This window comes from Callorhinus ursinus, unplaced genomic scaffold (assembly GCF_003265705.2).
Source record: "Callorhinus ursinus isolate GAN/ISIS: 27379988/994484 unplaced genomic scaffold, GSC_fseal_2.0 scaffold10, whole genome shotgun sequence".
In the NCBI taxonomy this organism is placed as follows: domain Eukaryota; kingdom Metazoa; phylum Chordata; class Mammalia; order Carnivora; family Otariidae; genus Callorhinus; species Callorhinus ursinus.
Genome location: NW_027397072.1, coordinates 27407072 through 27429272, shown reverse-complemented (window position 1 = coordinate 27429272; position 22201 = coordinate 27407072). Strand labels below are relative to the sequence as shown.

At 40.2% G+C, this 22201-nt stretch overlaps 1 protein-coding gene across 12 annotated transcripts in view; it reads right to left on the bottom strand.

Moving 5' to 3' along the window:
• Positions 1-22201, bottom strand: part of LTBP1 (latent transforming growth factor beta binding protein 1) — a 387020-nt gene that overhangs the window by 145397 nt on the left and 219422 nt on the right. For all 12 annotated transcript variants that reach the window (XM_073897251.1, XM_073897253.1, XM_073897250.1 and 9 more), the window contains 2 exons: positions 17938-18040; positions 13523-13594 (listed from right to left, as the gene is read on the bottom strand). In XM_073897251.1, coding sequence (XP_073753352.1) covers positions 13523-13594; positions 17938-18040 — 175 coding nt within the window. The remainder of the gene's footprint in view (positions 1-13522; positions 13595-17937; positions 18041-22201) is intronic.

Sequence of the window (22201 nt, the reverse complement as noted above, 5' to 3'; positions counted from 1 at the left end):
ATTATTTTTCTCTCTGTAGAGCACTGAATTTTTCTAGCCAGCTATGGAAATCTATCCTTCCAAAGAACGGTATAACCTCGCAGTTCACCGAGTTAACGAATAAAGATCCAAGTGAATGGCTGGAGGAGCAGGCCCTCTCGAATAGCCAGGCCCTATGCCTCCCAAGCTGAGCTGCTTTGCTAAGCCCCGAAGTTGACGGAAGCAGAAAGAAGGAAAAAAACTCATACAGCCCTATGTGCTCCTTTCCCGTAGGCAAAAATCCATAGGCCTACAAGGGAACATGAAGGAGACCTACATACTTCTCAACTCACTTAAAACATTTATAGAGTTTCTCTGCCCTCTATAGCCTACCATGTGCTTCTGGCCATAACAAGTTCAAGAATACAAAACTGCTCTTCTTTTAAGTCTGAAATGGTTGACTATTAGCAATGTCACATGGTTCAACCTAATACAACCGAAATTGAAGGCTGGGCCTCTATTACCCAGAAGCAGAAAAATACCGAGTAGTTGGAAAATATGCTTAACAAGAGACTCTTCAAATAACCTAATGTAACACAGCTTTAGCATTTCAATAGTAGGGAATGTTTACAATAATCTAGTAGAATGAGATAAGGATCCTCCCCTTCCTTTACGTTTGTACAGCACACCTCCTCTTATTGAAACATCATAACAATTCTGGACGGTGAGCAACACAATAGTTAATTCTCATTTTGTAAGCATAATTTGGCCAAGACCTTTTTTCTTAAGATTTTATTTATTTATTTATTTGAGAGAGAGAGCATGTGCAAGAGAAAGAGAGAGAGAGGGGGCATGCCCATGCGTGCGTGAGCTGAGGGGAGGGGCAGAGAGAGAGGGAGAGGAAGAAGGAAAGAATTCAGGCAGACTTCGTGCTAAGCGTGGAGCCCTATACAGGGCTTGATCTCAGGACCTTGAGATCATGACCTGAGCCGGACACTTAATGGACTGAGCCACCCAGGCGCCCGAAGATCTTATTTTTTACAAGGCTTAAGGGCGGGGGGGCGAGGGAGGTGTGTGAAAATCTAACGAGAGGCATATCCCATTAAGACCTACTTTTGGGGTAACTAGGATGCTAACTTATGTTACCTAGAACAAGTCACTTAGTTTCTCTTGATTTCATGTTCCTTTCCTGTAACACAAAGGGGCTGAGCCAGACAATTCCCAAGGTTACTTCCAGCTTGAATATTCAGACTTCAAAACAACCTGCCAGGGTTGAAAATGCCGAGGAATAAATAAAGTATGACAGTTAATGCATAACGTATTATGAATAGTGTAAGTGTCCTTAATGGGAAATAAACACACTTTTATGTATCCATTCTCCTAAAGGAAAGTATGTATGTTTAACAGACTCATAATTTACTGCCTCTTTAGTGACGCAAGTTTATACAGGAAATGAGGCATGTCCAGTAACTGAAAGGAATTAAGTACAAGGTGAGAAGAGTACATGAAGATCTTTATACTGTGTGAAAATATGAGGTTTTCTACAGCTTCTGCTGTGGATATTCAGTTTTTGCTGATGGACAGAAATACCAGCATATAATTTAGCAATAGGACTTCCACTTGAATGCAGATAAAAATACCTCTCGAGGTAAATACTTTTTCTAGCCGGACAGACCATTTGGCTATTTAATAGGGATCACTTGCTTTCCACGGAGAATGAATTCTCCCAGAAAACATATGGACCCTTCAACTCCTATAGAAGCAGATTCACACTGGGTACACCTAGAGCCCTAAAGGCATATGAGAGTATGTCACAAGGTACACACAGGCTTGGATACTCTTATTTAAGGCAATCAATTTCATACGTTTCTTTCTCTAAAAGTAATTTCCCCAAGAACACATGTGCCAATCTTCCTTTCCCATCCCTCCTTCCCTCAGAGCCTTCGTCCTCTTTACAAAGTCAAGGCACACCTCTTGCTCATCTGGAATCTTTTCTACAAGAAGCACACTGCCCTACACAATGTAAGATTCTCAAAGGCACCAAACATATGAACATTTCACAAATATACTCCTCCTGAGGAAGAGTCACAGGAAAAGTGTTAAGTCTGATTTGTTCAAGGCCCAGCTTTTGCCAATTAGGTTAGATGGTGACATTATTCATAAACTGAATGAGCCATCTCCGAAGCTCCAAGGTTTTGATGAAAATATGTTTAAAGCACATATCTAACACAAATGTCCCAGAAATGACTCCACTGTGTCCACTTAATTTTAACGGGAAAAATGTAGACGTCAACTTAAAAATGGGTGAACACTAAGTTTCTCCAAATTATTTCAGGAGATAAGTGAACTAAAAAAAAAAGGTCTGAAGGTCAATGTTCTAGAGCAACTTTACCCAAGGTATGTTACGTCAAACAAACTTTGTGAGCTTATAAAAGGGTCCTGTGGCCAAATATGTTTGAGAAACACTGCACATTCTACATACGTGAGCACATTACAGACCCTGAGAAGTCGTTTGGCAAGGACTCTTGGTTTTCTTTAACTTGGCGTTTTTCACGCCTTCAGCCACGGGGCCCTTTCGCACATACCGTCTATTAACATCCCTCTGAACTGGTGGTCTGTGGAGCACATTTTGTGAAATGCTCTCTGGGGATGGCCCCGAAAAGTATCGTACCGTAGACCTCTTTGCAGTTATATTCATGTCAACCTCGGCCTCGCCACTGCTGTAGCCTCCCCTCCCGACATGTAACTGCCCCACCTTCACAAAGGATAATCTAGCACAAGATAGATCTGATGGCTGGACTCAGCTGAGAGGAGGCAAACCACCGTGCCTGCAACTCCCTTCCTTCCAATTCTTCTGTCTTCAGGGTAACATGATAAAAGGATTATCAGAGCCCAGAGAACAGCTTGTATTTATTTCTTGATACACGTGTGCTACACATGGAAGATACTAAAAACATACACATCTCTGTTGGTCTTGGATTTCTGACTCTAGTCTACAGACATGACATTAATTTCTCCTTAAACATTCACAGTAACATGAATCCATCATGGGCTTTCCTCATCACTTGTGATACAACAGGCATCTTCCCATTGATTTTATAGCCCCAGAGATTAAGGTCAAAGAACTATTGGAAAATACAATGTGCTAATGACTCACTTCACCACTGTCTTTCCTGAAGAAAAGTGAATAAAATAAATAGACATTTCCTTTTTGAATCCTATCCCAGTGATAAAAGCACAGTAAGAATATACACTAGAAAAAGACTCTCAAATGGATCGGAGTGGGTCCCAAATTGATTTTTAAATGCTGAAATATGATGCTCAGGTCCAGACCAAAAACTGTTTAAGTTCTTACCAAAAATGTTGTGCCTATTTAAACTAGAAACTGCAGCAGGAGCTCCAGGAAAATGCCCAGGACAGTAAAACAACCTCTTCAAATCAGTAACACATCAATTCCCTCTTAGTCACTGACTTTTGTAAAACCTTTTGATTCAGAATCACATTAAGTACCACAGCACTGGGATTAAATCACTAAATATAGCAGAGCACTGTGATGCATTTCTGGTAGGCTAAACAAAAAGAATTTTAAACATTTTTAAGTGTTTTGAAGAACTGACTTATCAAGTCTGGTGGACTCCAGTCTTAACTTCCACCTACTGATTTTCTACTGTAACTTTCCAAATATATAGCAAGAACAACAGATTCTAACTTTCATATTTATACCCACATTGCTGTCATAAGCACATTACCCATTTCTTCCTAGAAAGAAATAAACATTACAATAATCAATGCCCTTTTGATAGTGGAACTGAAAGCAACTTTAGAGACCATGTTAACTGGAGAGAATCCTGCATAGACAGAGAAGTCAGAGAAGAACACGTTGAAGGAAGGGGGAAAAAGTACTGAAAAAGATTTTCAATGAAAACATCAATGGGTATTATCACTTCACTGGCCAGAATTGTGAATATTACTAGGAAATGGTACTGACCACATGCTGCTGCATGAAAGGAGTAGACCCAAAAGAACACGGACTGGATAATTTGAAAGTTCATAAAAAAACCCAAACTGATCTATTCTTGTAAGAGTCAGGCTAGTGAGGGGCACCTGAGTGGCTCAGTTGGTTAAGCAGCTGCCTTCGGCTCAGGTCATGATCCCAGGGTCCTGGGATCGAGCCCCGCATGGGGCTCCCTGCTCATCAGGGAGTCTGCTTCTCCCTCTCCCTCTGCCTGCCCCTCTGCCTACTTGTGCTCTCTATCTCTCTGTCAAATAAATAAATAAAATCTAAAAAAAAAAAAAGTCAAGCTAGTGATTACTTCTGGAAAAGAGAGTGCATAGGTTATACACAAATACGAAGTTTATTTAAAAATATAATGAACTACACAGTTTCTATTATAAACACCAGAATAGTGTTTTTTTCCACCAACACTTTGTTGATATGGCTCCATACACAGATGTAAAGTGACCTCATATTAATATAAGTAAATATCTTTATCTCCTTTTTTCCCCAGGCAAAGGCACTTATACTTGCTGAATCAGGATAAACCATCAGGGTGTTACAGATTGATTTTCAAAATGACCCCAATTTTCCACTCCCCCACATGTCCATGGCTTTTGCTATGTGACTTCATAGCTCCTCCCATGAAGAGGTGGAGTCCAATTCCCCTCCCCCTGAATGTGGGCTGGTTTTGTGACTTCTGACTTTCAGCCACTAGAATACAGTTGAAGAGACAGTATGTCAATTCCAAGCCCAGGCCTGAAAAGCTTTGTGCGCTTTTATTCTGTCTTGGAACCCTGCCACCACCATGAAAACAGCCCATGTTGGCTGCCCAGAAGATGAGAGATTGTGGAAGACGACAGAGTCATCCCAGCCAAGACCATCCTAGACCATCCAGCCCCAGGCACCCAGCGGCAGACGACAGATGTATGACTGAGCCTGGCTGAACTCATCCACACCTGGTGTGGGTCAGCAAAACCGCCCAGTTGCACCTATAAGTGTGAGGAAATACATGACTGTTTTATTAAATTGTTCACTGATGGGGAAGGGAAAAGAGAGGATACCAGAAAAGGCGTGCCTCAGAATCCAAAGGAACTGTAGCTTAAACAAAAGCAAAGAAGCATAAACACAAAAGCATACAAATAAACACAAAAGCATTTAGAAGCATAAATATTCTGCCTTTTAAAGACTTCTGGATAAAACTGAGGAGGTACAATGACTTAGTAATATTACAATAAAACATTTTTTTAAGTACACAGCAGACACATTTACAAGACAACTTGCTATAAAAATAAATGATGAAGTTTGGAGAACTTTATGATTTCTAAACCAAGCCAGTAAAGGAGCCTAAGAGCTAAATGCAGATTGTGAAAATATTGGCGAGCATCTAATATCACTCTCAGCACTGCCATTCACTGTGTAAGGCTTCACGTCATGGTTTCCCCACCTGTAACAAGTAGGTGTGGTCACTGTCACAAATTAAGGAGATGAGAAAATGTGTTAAAGTACTTTCCGTGGGGGGGTGCCTGGGTGGCTCAGTTGGTTAAGCGTCTGTCTTCAACTCAGGTCATGATCCCAGGGTCCTGGGATTGAGCCTCACATCAGGCTCCTTGCTCAGCAGGGAGCCTGCTTCTCCCTCTCCCTCTGCCTGCTACTCTGCCTACTTGTGATTGAGCTCTATCAAATAAATAAATAAATAACATCTTAAAAAAAAAAAAAAGTACTTTTGGTGAGCCTCGGTGGCTCAGTCAGTTGAGTGAGCATCTGACTCTTGATTTCGGCTCAGGTCACCATCTCAGGGTTGTGAGATCGAGCCCCGAGTCAGGCTCGCTGACTGAAATAAATAAATATTTTTTAAAAAAGTACCTTCATAAACTATAAACTGCGATATAAGTGCTAGTAGCCCAGGGAGGGGAGCCCAGGCTGCAGAGGTAAATTCTACCACTCTCCAGTTATGTGACCTTCCATCGCTTAATTTCTTTGAGCCTCAAGACTCAGTTTCATTATCAGTTTGAAGAAAAGATTGTTTCAGGGTTGTTTGACTATGACATACCTGAAGAATCCAACACAATGGCTCCACTAAATAGACTCTCAATAAAAGTTAGTAAAATATACAAATGGGCAGATAAAAATATGTAAGCAATAACAACCAGAAAGGAAATGTATTGTATTAGAAAAAAGAAAACTACCAAGCTATTCTTATGCAAGTAATACCATAAGGAGAAAAGCCTCACATCGATAAAATCAACAGTAATTAGAAATGGAGCAACAGGGGCACCTGGGTGGCCCAGCCAGTTAAGCATCCGACTTGATTCTGGCTCAGGTCATGATCTCATAAGTGGTGAGATCTAGCCCTACCATGACGGGCTCCCTGCGGAGCTCGGAACCTGCTTGAAGATTCTCTCCCTCTGCTCCTCCCCATCCCAAAAAATAAATAACTAAATTTTTTTAAAGAAATACCTGGGGAGAGCCTAAATAGAAATGTACAGGGCCTATGCGAAGAAAAAGATACTATTTTACTGCCCTTTGTGTGTTTTCAAATTTGTAAAGAAAGGAAGTAGAAGAGGAGAGGAGGGACACGGTGAATGAACTCCCTATTGCCACTGAGAAGGGAAATGGACATCCTCTCTGAGAGGTAATGTGCACAGGATGAATCACAGCTTGGAACCAGTAATTTCACTTGTAAATATAACCATGGATTCATCGAAGCTTTGTGTTCAAGTATGCCGGTGACAGTATATATATATTAAGAAAAAATAGAAACTAATCTGAAAAGAGCACTTTAGGGGGATGGCTAAATGAATTATCCTATATCCATTAAATGGGATACTAGATCAGCATTAAAATAATTTTTATAAGATTTAATAACATCAGAATGTAGTATCTATTAAGTAAAAAAAGTTTCACTTCCCACTTACCCATGAATTATAATCTCAAAAAAATATATATATACATATGATTGGCAGGAACTACGGTAAAATGCATCAGTTTTTGAGGGAGGTTAAGGTAATTTATATTTTTATACATTTCTTTAGTTTCTAAATTTTAAACAATAGGTATGATTTATTTTACAAATAGCAAAGACAATGTGTTTGTTTTAAAGAACACGTTTTTAAATTGGAACTTTCTTCTGAAATTGCAGGGTCTGGTTCATTTCTTAAGCATTTACTATATGCTGCTTTGATGTTTTAATTATACATGAGAATAGTGATCTTCCTAAGGGCAGGAGTTGAGTCTCATTATATTCTAATATTGCTCAGAGCACCCCTACTTATATCATCATTAAATATCTGTAAAATGAATGAGTTAATGAATGGCAGATGGTTAATATATCGATGTTGTGGGCTGCTTAATGACAACAGGAAAAAAGACAATCTTTGAATAACATTTAATTTATATAATTTGAAGCTTTCTCAATGTTTTTTAACATCCTCAAAGAAAATTTATAATAGATATATACACATTAAATACCACATTCCAATATTGGTATCTTGAATTTTAAAAAAGCTCAATCCTGATATGGATAAATGTTAAAGAAATGTAACATAAAAACTTCATGCTTTGGCATTCTCTCCTGTTCCAAATAACTAGCAATTGCAGATAATTATAAAAGAAGATTAAAAAAAAAGAAAAACCAAGACAAACATCCCAGTAAACCTGAAATGTCATAGAAATGCATGGCAGTGGATGGAGCCACTGAACTTCTGGAGCTACTGTCTAGGAAGAAATACGGGCAGCCAAGAATTTAGCAACTGAAGGTAAGAATCTGAAAGTACCTGTGCAGAAATGTTCTTCCTCAGCAACTGAAATCTTGCTAAACTTTTCAACATGCTTAAAAAGTTAAATGAACACATTTTAAAAGAAAAGAAACAAGAACAGGTAGCTATGAAAAATTATTAGAAACCTCAGAAGTGGAAAACAGACTTAAAATTAAAAGTATAACAGACGGGATAGAGTCCAGACAGACAGAATAAAGCAAGAATTAGAAAACCGTAAGATGGAACTGAGGTATTCCTTCAAAATGCCACATCAACAACAACAAAAAGACAAAAGGGTACAAGCACAAAAGACTTATTCAGAGGCATGAAAATTAGAGAGGTTCCCCAAACTAGTCAGTAGGACTTTCAGCTGAGAAGCATGGTGGAAAAACAGTATCTGAAGAGATAATAGTTGGGTCATTTTTCCAATTTGAGGACAGACACGACTGTTTGGAGGGAGGGACAATACACTCTGTCCACTGAGCAAAATCAAAATAAATGCCAATATTGACACAGTGCGATAAAATGACAGAAAATAAAGGATTCAAAGATCTCAAAAGAGAAAGAGAGATTATCTACAGGGGAGGAAAAGTATCAAAAAGAAGTCGGAAGACATCAGGATAAGGTGGTCAAATGTATTGCTGGAAAACCACCTAGACCTGTACACCTGACCAGTCTCCTTATAGAAGGAGCTCAAAAGAAAAATATTTTCAGACATCTAAAGTATATACTTCTCAGGCACCATCATTTAAAGAACAGTGAAAGAACACCATCTTAAAATACAGATTGGCAAATAAAAACACAGGATACACAATTAAATTTGAATTTCAGATAAACAAGTACTTTTTAGTATATATGTCCCAACCAAATTATTTGCTATTTATCAGAGATTCAAATTTAACTGGGTGTCCTGTACTTTATCTGGCAAACCTACCTTAAAAGAAAAAAAAAAGAATCCAGAAAGTAAGCACAGGGTACAAGAAATGATGCTGAATGCAAAACTTGATAAAATAGCTAAAAAAGCCTTCTCAATTTCCATTAACTATACCTTTGAAAATAACTGTAAAGTGATGACTCTAATTCTAAATGAACCCACCTATGCCACAGCCACATTCTTTTCTCCAGCCAAGTAGGTTTTCTTAAAACCTGTATTTTCTAAGTTTTCTCAAAGCCCCCAAAGACCAGTCTTCTATATGCTTACCATACTGCAGTCACAATTTTTTGTAATGATTAAGAGGTCTGAAATAGAAGCTATAGTCCAGCCAAGCTCTTCATAACCCAAAAATCCCATGTATGGCTTACTGGTATAGAGTGAGTTGTGAGTTTCATTTAATAACAGAGACATGCCCCTGAAAAAAAAAAGTCCATTATCCTTTCGGTGTTCCAAACAAAATTTGGTTTCAAATACAATTTGGGGCACCATCTTAAAGGAGCTCCACATTGAAAGTTTTGTACTGGGTATGATGATGCCCTAATGTATCTGTTTTGTAAATTTATTTTATTAAAACAGAAAAACCGGTGTAATAAAATGACGCCAAGAGAAAGTTATGTGGACAGCTCTTTCATATTTGCTTTAACGGGCTCATCTGGAGTCAGCTAAAATTTAGCTAGTTGGGAAAGTGAACAAAGCAAATTGTGTCCTGCTGATTCCAACTTATTTAATTACACTAAGTCCAAGGTCAGGAAGGATGTCTTATTCATCACTTATCCTCAGTCTGTAGCTCAAGAGAGCCCTGCCAATTAATCTGTGTGGATCACTGAATATTTTTTAATATTTTCAAGATTACCTATGAAAAAGGAATATACATACACTGGATTATGAAAGCATAGACGTCTCTCACTTATATATTTTGGCATTGCCCACAGCACCTCAGCACATGCTAAAAAACGTACAAAATAATACTAGGTTGATTTTATCCCTATAGCTCATGAAATAGGTGATTTCAACGTATCAAAAGAGGTATTTGCTTTTAATAAAAGACTTTCCTAAATAGCCTGGTCCCCAAGTAATTTCAGAACCAAATGTATTTTTAAAATTTGGATTTATGCCTAATTTTTAAGAGCTCATTTATCTCATGACAAAGTAATGGTCAAGTGAGAGTACTCAAAATGCAGGGAAGAACTGAGCTCTAGAGTCAAGGAGTATGAAAGCAGGCATTCCTATTATCATATTCATGAGGTATCAATCCATTTAACTCTAGCTGTACATCAAACTTTCGCACAATCAAATGACAAATGCTGCTCTAGATCCACTAGGAAATATGCTTGTATTGTTTGCTTTGATAAATGAAGCAAATTATAACAATTCCATAATGTTAAGGGTAGTGAGAGCAGGTTTTAGAGCTCCATGTGTGTATATGTAATAAATCATTCCTTTGAAAAGATAATTGCAGCATCACTAGAGAGGAGAAAAGACCCAACTTTGAGGGCAATTATTTCAAAGCTCCTCAAATTAACTTGTGCACAGTTGGTTCTTTGTTACTGAGCCCACATTACCAAACGTTGTTTCAGGACATTAGTTCGCTTAGGTGAAGGAAATAATGTAATTTTAGTTATTAATCACTTTAATTTTAAATGTGCTTTGTAAACTGAGAAGACATTAAACTCTAAGAACAATGAGGAACGCACAAGTAATTAGTGGTTAATGGGCTCCTTTTGAAAAACTCTAGGATAACAAAATCAAAAGCTTCAACACTCTCGGAAAAAGGAGTGTACATGTGTAATGTGAGAAAGTTCTATTTAATTTTGCTGACCGATAGTGTCACAAAGGGAGTGAAATTAAGCCCTTCTCTCAAAAGTAATTTTAATAGATTATGATGAACGGAATCATATTATTTTATGAGTCAGTCTCCTCTGTAGTGTAATTTAGCAGTGCCCTTTGGAGGCACCATGAAATAGAATTTTCTATGATACTTCACTCCAGAATCCATGCCAAAAAGTATAACGCTGTTTTGCAAATAACCTCCTGAGACAAATGTAAGCCAGGATTTGGTGTTACTGACCATCACTGCAAAGAACAAGATGGAACCACTAAGATATGCTCAATATGAACAAAACTTGCAAAAGGTCACTCCATACCAGCCATACCAGAGAAGCAAAATACAAAACGAACACCAACAATAATCAAGCAACTATTTAAAGGATTTTCACTCTATTTTGCTAAATGAGAGAGCAAGTGCAATAGTTGCAAATTTTTACTTCCACTTCTACCATGGTATTTTTAAGTACTGGTAGAACCTTGAAGCAGCTAGAAGGAGGAATATATTGGATAACCATCCTTTCTTATTACACAAAACCAAATTACTATTAATTGCTTCAACTTCTATTACTCCTCACAACAGATGGCGTGTCTTCTGTTCTAATGAGCTAGTATCTACAATAGTCATACTTCCCAGATACAAACAAAATCCGTAAAGGAGGCCACGTGGCACACAGAAACAGAGGTGGTTTGGGAGTTCAAGCCTGGCTGGGCCTCTTACTATCTGTGTGATCTTGGTAAAGTTACTCTCTTTGTGTCTCGGTTTTAATTGGGATTAATAATGTCCATATCCCAGCCCACCCCACCCCATCCCAACCACAAAAACAATGTACATTCTTCATCATTTGCAGTTAGGAAAAGATGACATTCTGGAGAATGTCTAACATTTAGGCACATAGGTTTACAATGGGGAAGGATAACTAGGGATTCTCCTCTGTCTGTAGTCTAAGGAGCAGGCAGTTACACCTCATCACAGGGCACATTTCAGGAAGCTTCCTATCTAGGGGTTAAAATCTGTGGGACACACCAAGATGTCATTTCTTTCTTCTCATCCACAGCCTCTATCCCGGCAACAGAGTAACGATGCATCAGACAACTGGAATGTACCTACAGAGTCACCCAACCTCATGTACTGCACAGGACAGAAATTGCCCAAAACACCCCTGACTAGCTGTTATTAAGGATCTATTGGATCACCTCCGTGTGCGGGAAGCTCAGTACTTCCAAACGCATTTCAGTACAGCGTTGGGGAATGCTATTCCACACAAAAAGTTTGCTTGTAATCGTAAATATGCTTCCTTTTAACTCCATTCTGTGCACTGGTTTTTGAAGCAACTCATAAAAGACTTGTTTTGTAGGACAGTTAATCAAACATTTATAGGCATGTTTGCATGGCCGCCATTACATTTCTCTTTAGTCTGCACTTCTCCAGGGCTAAACACCCTCAGGTTTCCAGGCCCTTTGCAAGCTTTGTTGACCTTATCAGCCAAGAGACAATGAACACCAAATGCCCAAACCTCAAATTCAGTCTGAGTGGCAGGGGGACAAGATTGTTATTTCCAACACCCTGCTCGTTCTACTTCTACTAACACATTCTAAAAATGGGCTAGGGCTTGTCATATAGATTTTTATCCAAATCTGTGAAGCAGTCACTTCATTTACACTGCAGAATGTACATTCATTCATTTGACATGTTCCTTCTTCCATCCATTTAATTCAATCTTCCCTCCGTTTAACAGACCCTTTTAAGGATGTCTTAAATTCTACCGGTTCCTAGATAATAATGATTAACCCATTATTCCCATGTGACCAAGGTTTACAGAGGTTTCTCAAAAAGTGTCTTGGGTGCCCTCTCCTTGAACAGTTAAATCTAACTTTCCCAATACTCTTTTACAAGAGGGCTTATCATATTTTAAGGCAAAACTTTTTCAAACACATGGTATACCTCTGTGCATTTCAGAAGAAAATTCTTTGTTTGCTAAAGCTCTACGAGTCATAAAAGTTAGATGCAATATGGAACAACTTGAGAAAATTCTCAGATAATTAAGATAGTCCATTGAAATGAGCCCTTTTAATAGGAATTAATCCATATTTTCCAACATCACCTTAATCTACTCTGTCCTATAAACACATACTGGTCAAGGATACAGAGCCCCAGACAAGTCAGAAAACATGCGCTGTGTTCTTGACATGGATCTTGGTTCACTAAGATTCTTGAAGGCTCTTTCTTTATTTCAATGTAGACATATTTCCAAGTTACTAATAATACCTGTATCCCAGACATGTCGGGGGAAATTAGGAGCATTAATTGGACATTCCACAAAGTAAGTGACACAAAATTTGCTATCATGTATGGGTACTAAACCAGGCATTAGTAAACGTGAGTTCTAACCTTCGCTCTAGCCTCAGGGAAGTCACTTAGCAAGTCTGGGCTTCAGCATCCTCATCTATAAGGTACAGACACTGGGCTAAATGATCTCTGAGGATCCCCTTGGCTTGCTCAACTCTGCTACGTGGTTCAAAATAAACTGAGCAAAAGTGCTTAGGACATTCCACATTTAGCTACATAGCTTTAACTATTGCCTAGGAAATGTGTATTCACCCTGATATTTAAAACCCCATACTTCGAGGTGGCTAGCAATATTCTGATGAGAGGGGGAAAAAAAAGGAACTCTCCTACCCAATCCTGTGTCAACAAGGAAGCAGTACTGCTAGGTACAGGTGTGAACTCATCTGTACCCAAGCATCCGCTCATGCATGGATAGGCAGTGACTAGTGTGGAGACCACAGAAGGCTCTGCTATGTAATCTAATCTCCTGTGGATTTCAGGAAAAATTTCAGGAAAAAAAAGTGCCATGAAATTTTAAATGTTACTAATTCTAGTAACCATACACTAGAACTCTTTATTTCCTTACAGCTAAATTGAGTGAGCAGGAGGTAGTCACTGTTAAGACCTTCACACATTGGGCTAATGAGCAAAACATGATCAAACAACCCAAATTCCTAAAAAGCCAAAACAATGAAGTCCACACCAATGAATTCAGTTAATCTTACCTTGACAAAAGGTGTTGTTAACCCGCTTATAACCTTGTAGACATTCCATCATTTGGTTATATCCATGATAAGCTGTAAGGAGAAATAATTCTTTGTTACATGTTTAAATTCTCACAGTCCTAAACTACCAATGTGATAACCTAAGCCTCCGAAGTCATCAGTGGTCTGTCTTATTCATTTCTAAGATACCCAACTCAACATATAGCAGTTTCTTTCACATTATCCCTGTTCTTCAGTATACTTCCTATTCTGCAATAGAGTTCCAAGTAGTTGTCAGCAAATCTTGATTATGTTAAACCAAAGAATCGTAAGACTGTTTTATATTTTCTTCCAATTAGTGATTATTTATATTACAGAGGATCTATTCCTCCCCAAATGACTGGCTACAGGAATTTGAATTTTCTTATAAGTTGGAGTGAACATACATCCCGGCCTGCCTGGGACAGCCCTGGGTTGAGCACTCTATTATACTCTCACAAGCGGCCCAGTTCCAAAAATAAACTCTATGCTCACCTAAATACTGGCTCACATATGCTGGTAATGAGGGATTATTACTACTATGAACCTGAGAAGAACAGGAGATGAAAAGAGGAAGCCAGGCAAGGAGAAGGGCTGCTGTGATCATTGGTATGATTCATCACCCCGAATTTTCACCAATACAATGCTGCTGTTACCAAATTACCAACAAAACCCTATTCATGGATTCTGGCACTCTTAACTGAGACCCAAGAGACTTCTTGGCATAATGGATACGGCTTAAGTTCAGGGACCAAGCAGTTCAAATCCTGGCTCTGCCTATCAATAGCTCTGCGACCCTGGGAGACAAGCTTTCCGGGTTTCAAATGGCAACTCTATACAATGGAAGTATTCACAACTACTGAGCAGGTCAGGGCTATTGTGGATTTTAGATATAATTTATGCAAAATGCCTACCACCGTGCCTGACAAAACCACTCACAAGATGACAGATGTCTTTATTTCCTGCCATACGGTATTCTTTCATTAAGAAGACCATGAGCAACAGAAAATGGCCAATAATCAAAACAGGATGGATGGTGAGACCACTAAAAAGACCTGAACAAAGAGTAAAGAGGGAAAATTCAAAATGAACAGGAAATTTTCTCTCAGAAAATAAAACTGTTTTGCCCCAACACATGCTCTTTATTCTCACCACTAATGGAATGCTCCCCTTTCCTCCTTCACTTCCTTTCTTTGCTATATGTCCCATCTCTTCAGATCCTTCTGAATTCTAGGAAAAGGTTACAGTGAGGAGTCTTGGAATGGTGAGTTATAAGGAGGGAGAAATTGACATGTGGGGAGTCACCCCATTCAAGCTCCTTGGCCACATAACTAGTCTTCCACAGAATGGAGACTCTCTGACGCAGGATGCCTACAAGATCTTGGGATCTCTGTGAACCGTTCAAATGAAAAAGAGAGGATAACTTGTTTAAAAAGTTCCAGCAGTCATCTACCTCAAGGCAGAGAGTCAGACCAGATGATCTCTTCAGGTCCTCGTCAGCTTAGGACTCGATGTTAATTTTCTTCTAAAAACTTTTAAAGGACCAGTGACTTGTTCACGCTAAGTACATTTTTAATAGATTACGGAGTATCTAATGAAATCATTTGCAGATTTAAAATTAAGTTTTCACAGTTAAAACTGATCAACAGTGAAAGGTCTTTCCGTATGTGGCTAAACAAAAACTTCAAACATTAAATAAAAGCCATTTGAAAACTGAAGTTTGAACTACTTCAAGTGAAAATTAAAAAAAAAAAAAAGGCATGGAACACAAAACCATAGCATATAAAGCCAAGGAAAGTCTGCTCTCTTCCAAAAAGAATATGATTTAGAGAGTAGTACCAACCAAGGAAAGGAAAGTTTCTAAATGACACAGGAAGAATGTGACCCTGACTGTGTTTCTTGGGAGTGAGTCACTTAGGACAGCACAAACAAAGTAAATGTCAAGATGTTAATAGTTTACTTCAGTCATAATCCACATTGCCCTTCCTGAAATGAAATCAATCGCTTCAATTTTATACCTTATATGAGCCAACATGAATTTATTTTCGTCAGCATTTAGTCAAAAGTGATAGCAACTTCGTGCTTTCACATTCTCCTTAAATTATTACTAGCACTAAAACATAGAATTAACAAAACCATTTAAAGCAGTGAATTTAGTTATGCTCAGAAAACACAATTCTAAATAAAAACAACAGAAGGTCGGGAGTAGAGGTTAGGGATTAAAAAACAACAAGAAGAATCTAGGATTCTCTTTACCCCTAACTTCTGTCCCTCTCTTTCAACTTTGGGATTGAGAAAATGGAGGAAAGGGAAGCAGTTAAGCAAAAAACACAGAAAGAAGGAGGGATAAGAAAAAGACGTAAGATAAGAGAAAAGATGGAACAAGTATTTAGAGAACATGAACTTGGCCCCAGAATAATGTTGGAAGAACTGGACTTCTCCTTCTGCAGTCCTGAGGCTTAGAGGTGGGAAACATACTGTCCCCTCCACAATATTCCTACAGACAAACTGAGAGAGTATATGAGGGATAGGCCATTAAAAGAAAAAGAAAAGAAAAGCTTTGCTTTTTCAACATTTTAGATACAGACTCTTGTTTCATGATACATATGACTCAACAGCAAATGACTAAGCTGGGAGTCAAACTCAGGTGTGGTGTGTCTAGCTCCAAACTCCAGGCTCTTTAAATCATATCAAATCTCTCCTGGATATCCCTTTGGTCAGGTTGCCAGAATCATTTTAGGCACATGGATCTTTCAGTGAGGAGGGACTATAACACTCAACCCACTTACTGGAAATCCAAATTACCAGTCATTATTGAATCAGCATAAAAAATCCACAGGGGACATTCTCAGTAATGAAGGTCTTCATTTATGTGCTCTTTCCCTAAATGAAGAATTCACTAGTTGCAGGAAATTTTAGTGGGTGTTTTCACAAATTAGTCCTCTGAGAAAAATAGAAGCAGTATCAACAAAATAAATGAAATTTTAGGCATTACTAAGTTTTACTTAGTAAAAACTTACTGTTTTAATAAGCAGTTCTCAATTGCCTTCTTAGTAATTTTAGGGTTCCATGTTAGAAAACACGTAAGTTTGAGAGATAAGGAAGTCCAAATGAGAGACAATTATTGACAGCAAATTACTATGATGGCAGAACAATAGTACATAAAACAAAGCTTTGGAGCAGGGATTCCAAGATGGCAGATTCTAGATTGAACAGAGGTGTGAAAGGCAATTGCGACTATCAAATCAACAGGTACTTAAGAAGAAAAAATAAAAATTACCCAATTGAAGCAAAGGAGAAATTCCTTGCAACACAAAGTGTAAAACACCTACTATAAAAATCTTCAGCTATATAAAGCAAAGGAAGATGACTAAGGAAAATATCACTTGCTTTTTTGGGAATCAAGTTACCTCTGTTTTTCTAAAACATCTCTATTAGGAGTCCGCTGGAGTTAATGCTACATTCAAAAACTAAAAATGTTAACTATAATTGGGGAAAAAGTAACAGAGACTCACAAATCTGGATTTACGCAATCATGAGGTCCTAAAAACCAGAATTTATACACTAACCAAAACATGTATCGGTATAGATTCAAGTCACTGAGAACTGTGATGGTATCAAAAATGTGGTGACTGGGGCACCTGGGCGGCTCAGTCAGTTTAGAGTCCGAATCATGGTTTCAGCACAGGTCATGATCTCAGGGTCCTGGGATCCAGCTCCATGCTCCGTGGGGAGTCTCTTCTCTCTCTCCCCTTCTCCCTCTGTTTGTGCCCCTCCCCCAACGTGTGTGTGTGCAAGTGCATGCGCACGTGTTCTCTCTCTCTCCCTCAAATAAATAAACAAATCTCAAAAAAAAAATTAAAAGTGTTGACTGAAAAGGCGAAAGTACTGTATCCTAGTGACTGTAGATTTATTTTTAGAGGTCAGCAACCAATCATTTCTCCATTTTAGCCTTTTTTTTTTTTTTTAGTGAAATCTGAAAACTTACAGTATAACAAACTTCTATTGTGGCTATTAATAAAAATTTCATTTAAGGAATTTAACCTAAGAAATAACAGCTTCACTAACTTTTTATCAGTTTTTGAAACATTTACCATTTTTAAAGACATTTTATTTTCTCTTCACCTAAAGGAAAAAGAACCTAGTTTAGTGTACTGCCTTCTTAAAACACCTTTTAAAAATAACTGGAGAAGGCAATTGAGAACTGCTTATTAAAACACGCAATCGACAGGAAATCTTTCTTAGCAAGGTTTCTGGAAATGCCAATTTTAGCACTATGTTCTAGAATTCAGTAAGAGTTCTTTGAAAGTCTAATGCTATCTCCACATTAAAACAGTGATCATAAGGCAACAGATATGCTACATTGACATTCAAATGAATGATGAAACATCACTTACACGGCTTCTTGGGGCATTTCTGGCATTTGTTAAAGCCCCAGGAGGTACCCACAGTTCCACAGCAGTCCTCCTGCTTTGAAAGGCCAGGGAGCGCCTTGCCACACTGCAGTGATGAGATGTGAAATAGGAAGGTTAATTGAGTGCGAGATGCCCAGCCCTAGAGCGCTGCTGGGCTTCCCGGTCACATTACAAAACAGTTCCCTTGTTATCGACACAATTAGAGAGGGATGAAAAAAAAAAAAAAACAACCCTCAAACTTTGAAACAAAACACCAGAACTGAATCAATACGACACTAATGAACAAGCATATTTCTAAGAACTTCTTGGCATGTTGAGAGTCTTAAGAAAATCTGTCACTGGCTCAGAGCACTTCATAAAACGTACGCTTCCAATGCCCCCCTCCTCTGTTTTTTTTTTTTCCCCCTTAAGAAGAATCTCAACTTGGGGCGCCTGGGTGGCTCAGTCGATAAGCGTTTGCCTTCGGCTCAGGTCATGATCCTGGGGTGCTGGGATCGAGCCCAGCATCAGGCTCCCTGCTCGGCGGGAAGCCTGCTTCTCCCTCTCCCGCTCCCCCTGCTTGTGTTCCTGATCTCACTATCTCTCTCTCTCTCTCTCTCTCTCTCTCTCTCTCTCTGTCAAATAAATAAATAAAACCTTTGAAAAAAATCTCAACTCAAAAGTTCAACATAAACTTTTAAAATTTAGTGTAACTGCTGGAAGCTCTGCTGTGGATCATCAGGGAACAGAGCTGTAAGGGTATGGGGGCAGGTGTGTCAACCTTGAGAAAGTGGCCCAGGTCCCATCTACAAGAGGCTTTTGGTCTTCCTATAACCACCAAGGCCTTGGCAGGAACAGGACAGGAGAGGGCAGGACAGGAAACGATCACTGGCTCCACCAGATCAGCTTTGGCAGGGATGAAAGCCCCACATAGCCACGTGGTCTGAGCCAGGGAGGTCAGCCAAGTTAGGAAGGGGCTGGCAGGGTTAAGCAAAGGCTAGCAGGGAGAATGGGGCTCACAGTTGTCAAATATAAAGACCCATCTCCTCTCCTGGTAAAACCATGGGAGGTCTGAAGAGGTTGAGAGGAAGGGGCCTGCAATCAGACTAACCCAATGAGGTCAGGAAGGGCCTAGGCAAACAGGTCCTACTCTGTGTACCCATCCTGAGGCCACCCGTGCAAGAAAAGCCACGTGGCTCTCCACCGATACTTTTGTCAGCTAAGCCCAGACTCCACACCTGAAGGGTCACTCTGCCTTTCTCTGTCTCAACCTCTGAAAAGTCCTCCAAACGGTTTCCAGTGTCATCTTTCCAAAGACGAATCTGATGACATCACTCAACCAATTAAAAACCTTCCATGATTCCCATAGTCTGAAGACGGCAAACTCCCCGGGATGATATACAGGGTTCTCCCTACCCTGCCTCGGAGCAGATGACTTTCCTTCTGCCCCCCTCCACCTCTCTACATCTAGCCTTCGGGCACACTAAGACTGTTTATTTTCTGAACAAATGTCTTTCCGAGAGCTGTCTCCTTCCTCTGCTAAGCCCCATACCCACCCCTCCTTTTCCCTTTGCCTGGAGAAACTTTACCCGGTGAACTCCAGCTCTGAAAGGCCGTCATGGCGAAGCCTCCTGTCTCCTCAGCTTCAGTGAGCTCCTCCTTTCTCTTCCCCACACTACACAGATCCACCGCCTCCGCTACGCTTTTTAATTAAATGCAGATGTATCTTGTGTATCTTTATATCCCAATACACAGTGCCCATGCTCAATAAATTCTGAACGAAGGAAGGAGCAAACAATCCAAGGAACTAAGAAACAACCCAGCTGCAGTCCATCCAGACAAGCAGTGGCTCTGTGAAAACCAGGAAGACGTAGCAAACGCACCCAGGCTAGTGAGTGCAACACGGTGACAGGGTCTGGGCAGGTGGTGACCCTTAGAAGGGCAGGGGATGCCAGGCACCTGGCAGGCCTCCGGGTCCAGGCGGACAGCATTCTGAGGGAGGCTCTAAGTGACTACAGGTCCGAAATCGTAAAACAAAGCCAGAAAAGACCCAGCACAGTTCATGAAGGTTTAGTTCCACCTAGTTCTGAAGTCCTTAGGTTTTTGTGTTTTTTCATAAGATTTTGATAGGATGTTGTGTCAAAACTGTCTACTCTCGAAGACAGTAAATGATGGGGGTTTAGGGGGTGGGGGGGAGAGGCAGGGAGACGGGGAGGAAAGTGAACACACCAACAAATAAGAACCTGACAGAAGAAAAGCATGCAGTGGCTGGGTTCAGGTCGTTCCCGGACTCCTTCGGCTCAGTCACAGAAGGCTTACATCTGAAAGAGGAAGCAGGAAGAAGGAAGAGAGAACTGTGCTACAGGTCTAAGACTGGAAACCAGCGATGATGCTGAGAACACAGAGGTCTGTCTCCACTGCTGCATTCTGCTGCCAGGGTGCCTCCTGTTTATTTCCAGTTTTAACAAGACACCAGTGTACCTCAGATGTAGATCATTCTTGTACCAGACTCTTCAGGTTCTTCTCTTCATCAAGTAAAACTTTCAACACTTGCTGATTTTATATGCTCAAAATTTTAGTAGCAGTTAAAATCCAATTTTCACCTCAGATTCCTAGAATGTTTTATTTGGTAGGGTAAAAATAAATCATCTCTCTCTACCAGGCCTCAGAAAAGGTACAAGATTTTCATTACAGGATTCGGGCTGCTTTATCCCATGGCTTTGTTTTTGCAGGTCCAAGGCCAAGAGCAGCACAAACCATCCAAATCGATTAAATAAATGACGGTGTAGGTGGTACCACGAAACTGTGTGTTCTTCTCAAAATTGGGCCTGCACAAGATAACAACAGGCTGCGAGGGGATGAAGTCAGGCTTATAACAAGGCGCAAAGTCTCACACATGCCCCTTGAGGTAGTTAATTATGAAGAGGCTTCCATGCGAGCCAGGAAAGGCTGAGAGATCTTTGTGGCCACAGGCAGGCTCTCACACAAGAGATTACACCTCCCACCATGAGATCTGACGTGGATGTAGGAAGTAGCCAGAGGAAAAAGAAGGGGCAAGAGGATCTTTTCTCCTCCACACTCAAGGTCACTTTGGGGAGAATCACGAAGAACAGGAGGAGTTAGCCTTCAGAATGCCCTTCTCTACGAGTAGTGGATTCTGCTTCTTCAGGAGACACCATCCCAAGGACCCAAAATGGGCTCTGCCCAACTGCATTTTTATGCCCAGATTGAGGTGATTTTTGACAAGTTGAAAACACAAATGGAATTTCTCCTATGTGATTCATTCACCACATTTTCAGAGAAAGCCTGTCTCTCATTTCAAGGCATCTCTTATGTATAAGCCATCCAGAAGAAATGTACTAAAAAATTTACAACCAATATTTAGCTATCTCAAGCCAGAAAGAAAAATCTATCCCGTCAAATGAGCGTTGTGCTGGAGCTCCTCAGAAAGCTCACCCACCCTCGGGCTGCACACCGGGGCCACTGTCACTCCACACGTCCACGCTAGGTTCGGCGAAAGCACGACCCACCTAGAGCAGCAAGCAGAACAGTGCTGGTTCTGGTAACCAGGTCCTGTGAGCGACAAGCAAAGAAAGGAGAGGCGAGACTCTCCTTCTCTTCACGGTATGACCATGATGGCGGAGTTGAGATATGTTAAGCAAGGCTGTTGGCCAAAGCCAGCTGCGTGATAAAGGGATGAGCAGGACCAAAGGCCACAAATCAAAGGAAGAGAGGACTTATGTCAACCAGCAGGAAACCTTTTTGACAGTGAATGCTCCTCAGCAATGGAAGATGCTGACATCTTCACTGGGAGCGGAAGCTGGAGGACCACCCGGCAGGAATGTCCAGGATATGAAGTGGGTGAGTTCTATGGTTTCTGCCAGGTCTGGGGTTCTGTGTTCAATACCTACTGATAGGTCACAGTACTTGGTTTAGAAAAGGCAAATTACGAGACACCGGAGCCAACCTGAAGAACCTCTGTTGCTCTCACATCTGTGTCCAGGACTGTGTCTGGGTAGATGCACTCCTAACCATCTTTTTTAAAGTCTTCCTTCCTTCCTCACATCAGTCTCTCCAGAGATGCTCACCCCAGGCTGAGCTTCCTCCTACAGGACTTATGTAAACTAGACAGAAAAGAAAAAAACAAAGAGCTACTCCCATCCCCAATCCACCAGTGCACTGGCCATGAGTCTTCGAAGACTGAGTGCAAGAAAATAATTCAGCGACCTTTCCTCCCTTCCTGTGTCAGCACTACGCCACCAAAGGT